We start from the raw sequence: 14,462 nt of genomic DNA, 5'->3' as shown, positions 1-14,462 counted from the left end.
GGCGCTGTTTCGTTTCTTGTTTTTAGCACGTACTCCTTCCTGCCGTCTTACTCCTTTTACTTTTCTCTTAACAGATACACTACATAACTTACCCATTACCTCCACTACCTCCTCTACTTCTGTTTCACGCACACAAACGCAGTGCACCTCATGTTGTGAGCTGTGAAACTAACACCAATGTGTGTTCAAGCCAGGCAGCAAACTGGGAAAGAATTGAAAGGCTTTAAAAAGAAGCCCAGCTCCTTACTTGGACTAAACCTTGCTTGCTCATAAACCCTGTTTACTCTCGGGATGACTGTAAAACCATTTACAGTCTGTCCCTGACAGCGTTTTCAGAGCGCGGCTTAAAGAAAGCTGCTGGGGACTTGTGCACAACTCTCTCGCACAAAAAAAGATAAAGAAATAAAAACCCCAACCTTGGCTCCCGAGGGCCGCTGAGACGCTCACTCGGCTGATCAATATGTTAAAACATTTATGCACACCACCCATGTGTTTGTAATTAAAATTCCATAAAATCTCCACCAAAAAACACACTGTTAATAGATTCTGGGTTTATTAGCGAGGGCACATCAGGCTTTTGGCTGATTTAGAGTCAAGGCTTTCAGTGATGACTGCATAATTACAGACCTTGCTGCCTATACATTCCTCTTTTCCATCCCGCTCTTACTCTCCAGCTATCCCGTGTATCTCCGTTTTTAACTCACCCTCATTTGGCTTCCTTCTTTGTGCTTATAGAAAACTCTGCTAGGGGTAAATGAGGTAAGTCTGGAGTTGCTTTGGGCAACAACGTGTGTTAAAATCATCGGGGGGGGTGCCGTGTAATCAAATGCTACAGGATTTTTTTTTCTTTTCGATTCTCATAAATGTTTTTTTCACAGCCTATGCACACATGTTGCTATTCCTCATTCTTCATTCGATTAGATCAGCAGACCTTGTTCTCCAAATCTGGTCAACCTTTTAGCGAAAGGCAGTTTAACAAGAGAGAATCTGTTAGCAGTTTCAGCTGCATCCAATCCAAACAAAGCAACTGGGCTGTGGCGGACACTGTGGTGAAATAAATTGTTTTGCAGAGCTTCTCATGTGCACGAGAGTGCACGTGTGCAAACGTGCATGCGTGTGTTCCTCAGTAGGATGTAGCTTTTTACTATTTCCCTCTATATAGGGGTGCTATACAGCGCTGGCTGTGCTTTCGTTTGGTAATTGATATTCTCATTTTAGGTGCAAAGCCAAACGTGCACTATCGAGAGCAATAATAAATATTCACAAACTTGTCGCAGGCAATAAATTGGAGAGCAGGTCCACACAGAATTAGTCTAACAATCTGCCCAGAGGGTTCACGTCTCTCATTCCTAAATCATGAAGCAGGCAATTCAACTTAATCTTTCTCACATGCTACGTCGATATATCACGTCTGTGCTGTGCTATATACCCACCAGCTGAAAACACACGCCACATTGTTTTTCTTATGTTAACACCACCAGAGCTGAAGTGCTGGAATCTTTCCACATACAAATTTATGAAGGTTTAACAAAATGATTAAACCATCAGGCCTCACGTCAAGGCGGGCGGCTGACAAAAGCTGCTTTCTCCGTACCCGTGCAGCCTCTCGTCTCCTCTGTTAATTTACAGGTGGCCTTTAATGAAATGTCTCGGCCGTGACACAGGCCCACGGCACCGCAACTGGACACCGCCAGGATACTTCCAGAGCTGAATGATCACTCAGAATCATGGCGCCTGTCAGGACCCCGGACTACAGAGACTTTAGACTGATCAATACCGGAGTGCCGCAACAAACTCCGGGGTTAACAAGATAGGAAGAGGGTGACGGACGGCGAGTAGAGGAAGGACGGAAAGAGGAATGGAGGCCGAGAGATGTGACAAAGAAGAGGTCTGCGAGTGTCAGAGGGAAGAGAAACACCAATGAAGTGAAAGTAAAAACGGGGTGCTGGGGGAGCGTGAAAAAAACCCAGCAGTGTTATTGATGTGTTTCAGAAAGGAGGGAAAGTGTTGTTTGATGTAGGGGACTCACCACGGTCGATTTTCGTCAGAGTGACACAAAAACAATCCCCAGAGCTTACAGCACTCTGGTTGTCACACTGCAGGACTTTCAGGACGCGGCGCCGGACCCATATTACTCGGCGCCCCGGGCCAGTTCAGATTCCTCAAACGGCACGCAGCCCGCTGTTTATTTCAGCAGACGGAGACAAAGTGGAGCGTACGCTCGTGTGCTCTTGTGCAAAGCGTAGGGTCACCTCACACCCCATCTATATTTTGCTTTTCATACAAATGTATCACCTCTGTTTGACGCTGGCACCCGGCTCATGCAAACCAGGACGCTCACCATCACAAACCATCGCCCCACACTCATTCTTAAGTAAATGTGCACGCTAAAGGGTCTGTACCTAAATATAAGGCACAAAATGTAATCAAAGTAAAAGTAGAAGTACTCAGTATGCTCTTATTTTACTGCAACTAAAACACAAAAGCATTATTTTTGTGTTATTCCACTGACGAAACATTGGAGGCAATTTAAATGCACTACCGTTGATCTCATTAAGTGCACTACAATCAGTTAAAAGAAATATTAAATATTTCTTTTTTCTTTGTCAGACTGTTCATCACGTTGTTTTATTTGACTGAATCTTTGCAATCAAGCACCTAATGGTTTTATTTGTGCCCCACGGTTACAGTTTATCAAGGTTGTGGCCTCAAACTTTGGATTAGTAAAAAGAAAAAGGAGACAGCAGACATTAAAGCCTTTGAACATTTGCTTGAAAAATGCATTTTTTTCTGGAAATGAGTCCCTCTCTCCTCAAAAACAGTGCTCTCCTTTCACTTCTTTGTGTTGGATGTTTGAGCTTCAGTGTGCAGAATGACATACGTGCAGAGTTTGACACCAGAAAGCAGTTTTTACTTTCATCTGCCGAAGGAGGAAAGTTTCTTTGAGCTCACCTAGGATCTGACTTTAACACTTACATGTACAAGATGACTGCGTGACATAAAAAAGGAAGCCCGGCTGGATCCGACATTCATCTGAGACGAGGAGCGATGTGGAAGCCTGCACGTGTTCATTCGACTTCTGTAAAGTTTCAATATTTTTTCATGAAAATATTTGATTATTCATAGAGTCGAGATTTTTAAATGGGGCACAGGTTTTTTTCCCCAAACTCTTTTTGTGCTTAATAAACATTTAAAACAAATGATCACCTAAAAGGGACTATTTTAGGACTTACTGATTCATAGGAGGCCTTTAATTATTCATTAGCAAATAACGATTGAAGCTTGGGAGAAAAAAATTCACAGTTTTTCTTGCACTACAAGAACAAAAACAATAGAGGGACGAAGTCTGCTGATCAGCTCCGACTGACAATGTAGTAACACCATCAAGTGGAGCTTATTTTATTTAGATCGCGCCAAATTCTCAAATCATGGATTTGAGAATCCTGTACATTATAAGATAAAGACCCAACAATAATACATAGAAAAGCCCAATAATAATACACACTGCGGAAGAGAGCCAGAGATTAATAATAACTAATGATTCAACGCAGAGATGTGTATAAACACAGTGAGTGAAGAAGAAACACCCAGTGCATCATGGGAATCCCCAAGCACCTAACCCCTAACACCTATTGCAGGATAACCAAGGGAGGATTCATGGATTCATCTGATTTTGACAAACATAACATCGGAAACGTTCACGCTGTGTATACATAGCACCGATCGAAGGCCACTGAAATATTCTGCAGACACTATGTTGTAATATCATATTTTAATTACAATATATGTGACATTTTTTCCCTCCAACAAATGCTTTTGATTTACATATGTGACGATCATGAGGCTACACACACACACACACACACACACACACACACACACACACACACACACACACACACACACACACACACACACACACACACAAAACATCAATCAGCCAAGATCTGTGGCTCTCTGAGAGGTCAGCAGGCTCCCGTGTATTTTTCAGGGCTCTCTGTGAGGAACCTGCTGTGGAGAGCGAGATGCGATGCAAGCCAAGAGGACTCAGAGGAAGAAGTCAGATGAAAGAGCCGAAAACCTTCAGGAGTCCTTGCACCTCGCTGAGCTTTCCAAAGGCTGAAGCTACTATTCTTATCTTCTTAGAGCTCTTAAAAAAAAACAATCCACACTGAAAAACGACACACACCATACGCTATTTCACCGCCCAAACACACACTTACACATGTCAGTTGGTAAATGGTGTGAGGTCCTCATATTTCATCAGCCTAAACCTCAGTATTCACCGAGGAGATCGGCTTTTTTCTTCAAGCCTCTCAGAAGCTCCTCGGGGTGGGAAAGATGTGAGAGCTAGAGCGCAAGCTGGTGTCTGGGGATGTGCAGTTACGCGCTGCACTTCCTCCATCTCCGCTTCCCCTCACTCTCGCTCCCTGCCCTTGTGTGCGACTTGCAGGAGTGACAGAAGAGAGTTAGGATTGGAGGAAGGTGGTATGAAGGTTACTGAAAGCTCTCTGCTTCTGACAGGGGACAACATCAAACCAAAAAGGAAAAAAAAAACCCTCTCTGCCTTTCTCTGTCCCTGGATGGGTTCAGACTGCAGGGCAACACATTTATCATCAGCAAACTTAAGATCCTGTGTTTTAACCGGCTGCCGTTTAAATACAAAGAACTCTGTTGGCTTTATCAGCCCCGCTGCCCAAGCCTCAGCCGAGGCCCCCTCCAAAGTGCAATAATTAGGATGGAATGAAATGAGGCCGCGGCTGTAAATTTGGCAACAGGTTTTCCTTCCTAAACAAAGCTCGTCACAGCGTTCCAAGCAGCAGACAAAAAGCCCGAGCCTGTCCTAGCTCTGTGGTGATCGTCATCCACTCGAACATGACGCCACAACAAGGGATCTCCAATCTGCCTTCGCCTCATTGATGTTTTAGCGGACCTCAATTACTGAGTGACTGCATCCCGCTGTTCCACCAGTCAAAACACTGCCTTTCTTCAGGAAATATTTTCACAGCACCATAATTGCTTCCATCTGTAGCTACGCTGTGGCAACACTAGCTATGTCATTACGGCTGAGTGAGTTCACAGCAAAAACGGGTGCCGAATGCGTATGTGCGACTCTGATTGTTTGTGTGTCACTTTGGATGCAGGCGTTTGTTGGAAAACCGACTCCGTTATTATCAGCAGAGGGAAAACAGAGATTTGAGAAAAGTGCTGTAACGGAACGAGGAAGGAATCTGACGTCTCGGCGGCTCCGGCCCCACAAACACCCACACATCGCCTCCGAATCCCGTCTGATGACTAGTTTAACAGAGTTGACTTTAGCTGATGAGGTGTCTGCACAAACACAATTTGACTCTATCCTCAAAAGGCTTGCAAACAACAAAGTAAAATGAGGCAGTGTTTAGATTACTGCTGCCGGAGGCTCTTCCGAAGATTTCGCAGGACCCCAAAAATGATGTGGATAAGAGAATCTTTCTTTTAGAATTAAGATGCCCTCACGGCAAATTAAAAGACCGAAGCTGGCGGTCTGACAGACCATTTAGCCCGTGTTTATGCTGTAACCGATTGGCCTGTCAGCAAAGGTTATGACCTGGAAAAACTGAAGCCGGCCAATCGACACGTTGCGAGAGCCTGTCGCAAGTGGATCTGACATATGTGGCGTCTGTCGACACTTTAATCAAATCTGACTCATTACGCTGTTTACAGAAGTGGCTTATATTACCTGTCACACGCGTGTTCACACATTCTCATCTCCCTCACACACACAAACACACACACACACACACACACACACACACACACACACACACACACACACACACACACACACACACACACACACAAAACACTCGAGCGTTTCAGAGTTAGTTTGGGGGTTTCTGTCAACAGAGTATGTTCTGCTCAAACATCATTAAAAGTAAATCCAGCATAAATCCAGCTGCAGTTTGTCACGCTTGCTGAGACGTCCACTGTGAAGAGCCTTCTAAATTGGAGGGCACACAACTGCTCGCTCGCAGATATTAATGACGGTGTTCCTGCAAGCAGAACCGTAAGTGCAGACACTCTGCACAACTTATATGTGCAGTTTTAGAGACCAGAGGTACAAGCGCAATTCTCACATGGCACACTAAAGCAAATAGGCTGAAGAAGAAATTAAGAGCTTATTAAAAGGCGGAATACAATATCAGCACGTGTAGTCACGGCAACCTTAATTATGGCAAGTCATGAAAGTTTCCTCTGAGGCCAGGAAGCGCATTCTGTGCATCAGCAGCCCAAATATTTTTATTTAGTACTTAATAAATAATCCTGTGATGGACTTGCGAAGACTCCAGGGGGAACCTCGCGTCTCTGTCAGCATATGCTGGGATTGGCTCCAGCTCTCCTGTGACCCTAGCTAGTAAGAAAAAATAAGGAAACCTCCCTGTGACCGCTTCTGACCTCGGGGCGATTCCCCAGCTCGCCTGGTGGGAGGCAGCCTGTCTCAGACTGACTGCAGTCTTCTCAGACAGGCTGGAGGTTTTCAAATAATTGCCGTCTAACTTTTAAATGCAGACAGACTGCTGACAGTCTGCGATGTGACTCTTTGCAGCGGAGTTGACCGAACTGTGCATGTGAAAGAAAGGCTGCTGAGCGTGTTTGTCAGTTTGCAGTTAAATCCTCACATCACAGTTTGTAGAGGAATTCCTGAATTTCCGTTTAATATCTCTGAGATTGAGGCTGGAATGTGAGTAGTTAATGGTTAGTCTGCACGTGTAGATGGCAACAAAGTGATTTTTGCAGATTTATCAAAGTTAATCATCGTATTATCACAGCTTGCCTGCCACATTGTGACTGTTTGTTTGTTTTATGGACAAAAAACTGCTTTAAAGACAGAAACTGACTGAAAAGTCTGTGTCTCCAGGATGGAATGAAAAATACATTTATTTCATTCCATCCTGGAGTTGTGTCAGAATTATTTAATAACTGATGAATGTACTGACACTGGTGACCTGACTATGGGTATTATTCACTGCGCAGCAGACGCCCCTGTCAATATTCATGTCATGTCAATATTACTGCTACGTGATCGTTGCATCTTTTCAATCACATGAGCAAGGGAAGGTCTCCTAAAATCAACATGAAGTCACAGACAGTATTTTATTAAATTAAAACATATATTATGTTTGTGCATGCATTTATAAGAGCAGGGGTGGGCAATTATTTTCAATTTCTCAGGGGGGCTACAGCACTGTGGCCCCCTGGGAAATTGCCCACTGCTGGATTAGAGCCTCGAAACTGCTACATATGTGTACAGATCACAGCTTCACCATCTCAGTGTTTGTGCCGTATGTTAGTTTGTATGAGAGAGATTAGAGAGCAACAATGAAGTGCCGCACAAGAGAAAATAGAGCCTATAGATTAATAGACTTACCTAAGCACACATGCCCTGTACACACACACACACACACACACACACACACACACACGAATAATTGAATCCAGATATTTCTCTGACCTCATCTATTTCATCAAAGTGTCCCTCCCACAACACATCGTCTCAATTAAATGCTGTGCTTCCAAAGTCTGCTTTGATCAAAGTGGGTTTAGAGCAACAGCATGTCTCTACATACTAATATTTGGGGTGCGTGCGTGTGTGTGTGTGTATGTGTGTGTGTGTGTGTGGAGGAGGGATTTTGTTTCTAATAAATGCACAGAGAGCCATACATAACCACAAGTCAATATCCTGAGCTACGCTCAACTTCCTCACCGTTTCCCATTAAGAAACTGATCTCACGCTGCGGTCTCCTGACACTGCAGAAAGAAATTCCTTTAGTGATGCTGTGAGAGACATTATCCTCATTTCATTGACTTTCATGACAGATGGACTAATCTGAAAGAAGCTAAGTAAAGACGGGGATGCTTGCGTGAGGAAAGGAGAAGGACAGCTCCTCTGTGATGTGTGAAAAGAAAAGATCAGGAGGATACGAGGCAGGTGGTTTACGTCGCCGTGGCAGAGTTACAGCCTGGTCACAAGCCCGCCGAAGAGGCCAGTGACAGCTGCGTGACGCAGGAGACGCCCATGGTGCTCTCAGTCCATTTGTCACACCGGGCTGACCAAGCTCCGCAAAAAAAAAGATGCTCCTTCCTTTCCCCACTACGGCCTCCGTTCTCACGGCTTTCATCTACCCTCACCCTCTTCTTTTCTCAATTTCCTACGTGATTACCGCTGCTGCATCTCGCCTTTTCCTCCTCCTATAACCAGACTATTTCTGTCCCCTCTCCCCATCACTCTGCTTCTTTTCTATATTCACCCTTATGACTCTGTGCTTCTGATCCCCTGAACCGTTTCACCCTTTCCATCCTCAAAGTTTGCCTTCTTCCTATGATCTCTCAATCCCTTACTCATTCTTTTTGCTCTGCTCTCCACTCCTTGATCTGATTTACCCAGCCCCCCTCCGTCTGTGCTCCTCTCGGCCCCATTCCTTTCCCCTTGCAGAATCACCCTTGATATCTATTCGACTGCCATCAGCCAGCGAAGAGATGAAAATCGATTCTCCTTCCAGCAACTGCTCCTCTCTGGTTAAGGAGAAAGGGGAGGCAGTTAGCTGGGCTCTAAGTAAGGCCGTCCATCCATCTCTCTTTGAGGTCTGACGACAATGCTGCTCTGAAATCAGTGCAGCACTTACAGAGACCAGAGGGAGAAGAGTTAGAGGAGAGGCACTGAAGCAGTAGAGGACCGCAGACTGTGGCACAATAAATGGCTCGGAAGAACAAAACTAGCATAATATCCCCTTAAATCATGAATATAACCAACCTACCCTTGACGGGTTGCAGGTTTACCGCTCAGCGTGTGAAGGACAAACACAGTTTACTTTCCCAACTTCCTCACCAAGAACATACAAAGCACATGCATGGAAGCTAAACTCGTAAAATCCTTTCCCTGTTCCAATGATTGTCAAAACTTTAAAGGGGAATGCGTCCACACATTTTTTGACCCACACGTTTCCTGTTAGACTGTTATTCATATTCTCCCACATGAGAATCATCTTTCACCTCCGTCTCCCAAATGTAAGTCATTTCCGAGTCTTTCATGTCTCTCCCGTCCACGTTTTCTGGTAGTTTTCATCCCATTCTGTCAAAATCTCCATGGCTTGTGACTCACAACCTTCCCCATCAGGAGTAGCACTGGCAGTGAAAGGTTAACCTGAACCCGACCCACGATGACAGCATCCCTGCCACATGAATAAAATCCAGACGTTGAAAAGTCTGCAGCGCTAACTTGTGCAAACTCGAACTAATCACAGAGAAGCGTGTCATTTCAGTCTGGGGGAAGAAAGAAAAACGACAGAAATGCAGCCAAGCACGTGGAACTCCCGGTCGCAGGACCGCTGAAGCAGAGGAAGCAAAAGCAACGGCGCCATAAATTAATAGCAAAACAAAACGAGCATAATTTGAATATGACCATCATAACCTTAATGGGTCGGTTCAGCCAATTATGAAATACAAATAGCAACATGCTTTCTCACCTCCAGTTTCACTGGCGGTGTCTATCCAAGCAGGCAGTTTTGATTTTATTCAGTAATTCGGTTCCAAACATTTACAGCAATGGAAAATATTTTAGAGAAAATGTCTGGGAAAATTGAAAGAAAGGAAACAACGAGGAGGCTCAGACGCCAGCGGCGAGATAACACCAGAATCCTGAAAGAGCGAGGCAGAGCGAAGACGTAATGCGTTCAGATTGTCACCGACAGCCGTTCTATCAAAGAGGACTTCTGCTTTTAAACTTCTTAAATTGTTACGATGAAAACATGTTACCTGCCGCGGGGAAAGTATCCGGCTGTTTAGAGGAAGAGGCGAAGATTCGATATTCAGAGTAAAGTTTCCTTTCTCTTATGTCCTCTCCTGTTAATCATCAAATGGCTTCATTTATTATTTTGTAATTTCTGTTTTTAACGGTGAAAATATGAAATCTGAACTGTGGCTGGAAGCGACAGGGAAAATGTTGTTAGACATGCAGCTACAGAAAGTGACTCATCTTCAAGAAGAAAAGAGAAGCCAAAGGGAGGGAGCAAAAAACGAGTTTGGTGAATTCCCTTAAAGAGACATAGATAGGCCAGACCATATCTCACCTCTCATCTGCTTGGTCAAGGTACAGACAGGTGGAATGAGTCCAATATAGAGATATGAAATATTCAGCAACCAAAAGGCTTCTGTCTGTTCCACCGATCCGGGCCTCCGAGGAGTCTGTGTGGCTGCAAGCACATGCATATACAGCGCGTGTCCTATATACATAAAAACGCAGAGGAATGCTGACAGGCACACGGAGTGAGGATGTGCACTCTGTTTTCAAAGTCTTAATGGTGTCAGTGACAGTTTTTCATAGCAGGCCTGCTGGAGCCGCGCCTCTCCGTCTTCCTCTGACTGAATATTACATTTGCAGATGACTGAAAGAGTCTTTGTCTTACAGAAAGACAAAGAGAGATGGACTCGGCATTAACCACGAACAGGAAACACAGAGGAAAGCAACCGTATCAGAGACAATGAAAGTGTCAAATAAAAGAGATATGATGAAAGGATAGAGCGCGGCACCGAGTTCATCACGCCCGCTGAGACAAAGTGCAGCCTGAGCGTCGGTGGCAGCTGTCAGATAGACGCCGGCTCACGTTCCCGCCATGTCGGCCCAGCAGCGCCCGGTCACTTCGCACTGGCGGAGCTTGCCTCTGTCAGCTGAGCTCGGCTCGGCCATATTTCACGACGGGATCAGATGTGGGACCAAAACGTGCCTCGGAGCTCGGAAATTCCTCAAAGGCAGGACCGGACAGCAGGACGGTACATCTTTATGTGGCAGAGCTCCAAGACCAGCAGATACTGCACGCTTTCATCTCCGTGTACATATGATAAATTTGTAAATTAACACTCTCTGTCGACTCTGTGGCCAACTTAAAGGGCCATGCACGCTTATTTGCCATGTTAATGTCCAGAATCATGGACACGAGTTTTTAATGTGCCTTTCCTCATTATATAGCTCCGGCTGTGAGTTGCTTCCGAGGGGCAGCCAATCAGAAGAAATCTGTCTGAAAGAGAGGTCTCGAAGGCTTTAAGGGGAGAGTATGAGTAGAGTATGTAATCTAATCAATAATGAATCATACTGTGAAAGCTGCTCAAGTAGAGTCCAATAATAAAAGCACGGAGCTGGGAATAACCATAACAGGTCCTTTTAATTGGATATGAATGAGTCATAATGACGGAAATGGCATCAAACTGCGAATTGTGCAAAGCTGCTCTAGTAGGATCCAATAATAACAACATGGAGCTGGAAACGAGGATAATTGGTCCCCTTAAATGGATACGAATGACTCATAATGACTGAAATGACTGTGTAAATACGAGCCCTTTATTTTGAAGAGGTATTTCTGGAATGCGCGGCTTCAAAGGGAGAAAATCTTACATCGGTGAAGATTAATTGTTTTCATATGATCACTTGGCCTCTTTTGTCATGATCTCAAATGAGTTTCCTGCTTCAATGTGCCACAACATTTAAGCACGATAGCCAACTGCAAGTTGTAAATGAGATCAACCACAGAGGACCAGCTAATGCACCTTCAGTCTGTGATGCTCTATGAAATCTCTTTGCAGCAGCACCTTCAACGTGTCAGCCAGTCTCAGCCTGACCCCTCTGACCCCGAGACCTCGCACGAAACCCGTAAACATAACATCAAAACCGGGATCCCAGACCGCAGCTTGTAAAACGCCCCATTAGCCAACTAATACACCCTTGTGATTGTGTTCCTCTCTCACCCACCAGCGTACCACACCAGTAATGATCGAGAAGTTTTGCTTTTAATTAAGCTTCCTCTATATAGTTGCTCAAGCTAAATCTCCACATGGTAGAAATTGTGCAATTTAATTAAAATGACCATTTTTCATCTAGTTTATAATTTTTATTAGTGCGAGAACCAAATGAATGTGAGCGCTTATTCTTCATTTGCAGGATTTTTTTCGGCCGTCAGATCTGCAGCAGAGTACGATGGCTGTGCAGAGCAGTAAAAATACATTAGAAATACATTAAAATCTGTTTAAGGTTTCATTGCTTGGATAGGCTGTCGGTCTGTCCGGATCATTATGCTTTTTGGCAATCACAAATGTGTTAATAACCAAAAAAAACCCGAGATTCTTTAATTACTCTGTGTTTGATATAACACACCCTGGTATCTGTTTAGGTATGTGACCACTACTTTGACTAGGGTCCTCCACACGTTCTGTAAGACGCACACTTGGGCTTGGTGAAGTCAAAACCTGAAGGCTAACTTTGTTCCGTCATCAGCTCCAGAGGAAGTCGCCCGCGGTTTGGCGGTCAGAGGACCTGACGTGAGAGAGCAGCATCAAACGGAGGGGCCATCTGAAACAGGATTAGAGTTGTACGCAGGTTCTGATTATGAAATATTTATCTGTTCTTCTCTCAGGGAGCACGGCACATGAACTCCGGGAACTTTCAGAAGCAAAGGATTAATTTGCACGCACTGAAATTAGCACATAGATCAAAGCGAGGGGTGCCACGGGAGTATCCGAAACCTCAGTGTATCTAGAGTAGAGATTGTGCTTTGCTGGTTACCAAATCTATTTTCATAATGATATGGATAGAGGAGGAAAAAAAGAAGACATCAAGGGGAATCCAAGCTGGAGTTGAGTATAATTAACCACATGTATATGGAACAAAACCTACCAGACCAAAGCAAAGACAGCATACAAAGGAGGACAGAGTAAACAGAGAGAAGAACAAAATTAGCTAAAACAGACACTGTAATTTTCTAACCAGCTCTCAGGCCTTCGTGTAGGATCGGAGCGATAACCCTGGGGAGGAGTTAGATACGGCCGACCGCCGAGGTGGACTGGGACGTATTGTGGGTTTATTTGAGGATTTCTTCTGTGTAAACTGAAACCACCGGGCTCTTTCTCTCTTTTACTGTGTTGTTGTTTACCTCGAACATACCGAGCTTATGTAAGGCCTGCCAAAGACAGGAGAGCTATTTGTTTGAACGTTTGCAGAGCAACACAAACACACAGAGCCACAATCGCTCCTCTTACCGTCACAGTCGCCCAAGTGGTCCACGTTTCCATGTTCAACATCTTGCTCAAACGGCAGTCTGCGGAGGAGAGGAGACACGGTCATTAATCAGGTGACACGGAGGCACGGCGACCCGGCCGCTGAGCCCACAGCGGAGATCCGCTCTGACACGGGAGCGCTACCTCAGTGTTACACTGGGGCGTACATCTCGACGAGCTCCTCGCACTTTAGAAATCTCATTTTTTTTGTTTGGCCGGCGAGAAAAATGAAGTGAAGAAGCCCTCGAGCTGCCTAATATCCCACAATAATCTTCATTATAATTTCAAAATACCACTCATGCCAGCAGCATCAATAATTAAACTAATTAATGCAATGAATTACAAATATTTCTAGGTCAGCAAAGGACTTCACATTAGAGATATTTGCTGTAGATATAAACTCCAAACTGTTGGAGTGCAAAGTGCTAAAGAGGTGGAACAGTCCAACAGCATGTGTTTCACCCATTAATATGCAGATTATTGGTGGGGATATGCCATGATGATAGCATCCTACCACATTTTACACATTTATGATCAGTGAAATATTCAGCAAAACCTCAAACTGTACTGTACTGATTTCTGTGGAAAACTATGACATATTGTATTTATACAAGTCATTTCCCTTTTGGTCCAAAGGGGAGCATGAAAACCTCAACAGACAATAACATAGAGTATGATGAAGGGAGGAAGTGGAGAGGAAATGAGAACGGCTCACAGGCCAGGTGCACACCGAGACAAACACAAGTGCTTTTGATTATGGCTCGTGTCGAGGGGGAAGCTGCGACGGACGCAGCGAGAACGTTTGTGTAGGTGTGTGAGCGCATGCAAGAGCGTGCCTGCAGGCTCCATGCGTTTCAGAACTCATTTATAATGAGCTTCATGTGACTGGAAAGACCTCTAGTTAAGTGATTTAAGTATCATATAGGGGAAAGTGCACTTTTGCCCCTTTTCAACAGCACAGCTCTGGAAGAGAAACGCGTAAAAAACACACGAAATCACTAAAAAAACCAGATCATTTTCATTTTGAATGCAGCGTGCATGCATATGTTTCTTTATTTTTCCTTGGTCACATGTAAATTAGCGTGCAAAAGTCTTGAGCCGACCCACATTTCTTTATATTTCACAGGAAAATGAGAAATAGGTGCGGCGATTTATCGAAACATGAAAAGATAATGAGAAATACAGTATTTAACCCTTTATTGACCATGGGCCCACCGGCGGGCCCATTTTACAGGTAAATTTGAAAGGGCCGGTCAATAAAGGGTTAAAGCAAAAATAGAAATGGTCAGTATTTGATATGATCACTTTTATTCAGTCTGAGCAGCTCTCTGTCATCTCTGTGAGGATCTTCAGGAATAATTCTCCAAGCTTTTTTAAGGATA

General features: G+C 44.4%; 1 protein-coding gene across 1 annotated transcript in view; it reads right to left on the bottom strand.

Moving 5' to 3' along the window:
- Window positions 1-14,462, bottom strand: part of sema6bb (sema domain, transmembrane domain (TM), and cytoplasmic domain, (semaphorin) 6Bb) — a 127,794-nt gene that overhangs the window by 13,459 nt on the left and 99,873 nt on the right. The window contains exon 16 of the mRNA XM_063466141.2: window positions 13,063-13,121. Coding sequence (XP_063322211.1) covers window positions 13,063-13,121 — 59 coding nt within the window. The remainder of the gene's footprint in view (window positions 1-13,062; window positions 13,122-14,462) is intronic.

This window comes from Pelmatolapia mariae, linkage group LG23, assembly GCF_036321145.2.
Source record: "Pelmatolapia mariae isolate MD_Pm_ZW linkage group LG23, Pm_UMD_F_2, whole genome shotgun sequence".
Lineage (NCBI taxonomy): Eukaryota > Metazoa > Chordata > Actinopteri > Cichliformes > Cichlidae > Pelmatolapia > Pelmatolapia mariae.
Note: the sequence above shows the minus strand (reverse complement) of the source record. Positions and strands in the feature narration are given on the sequence as shown.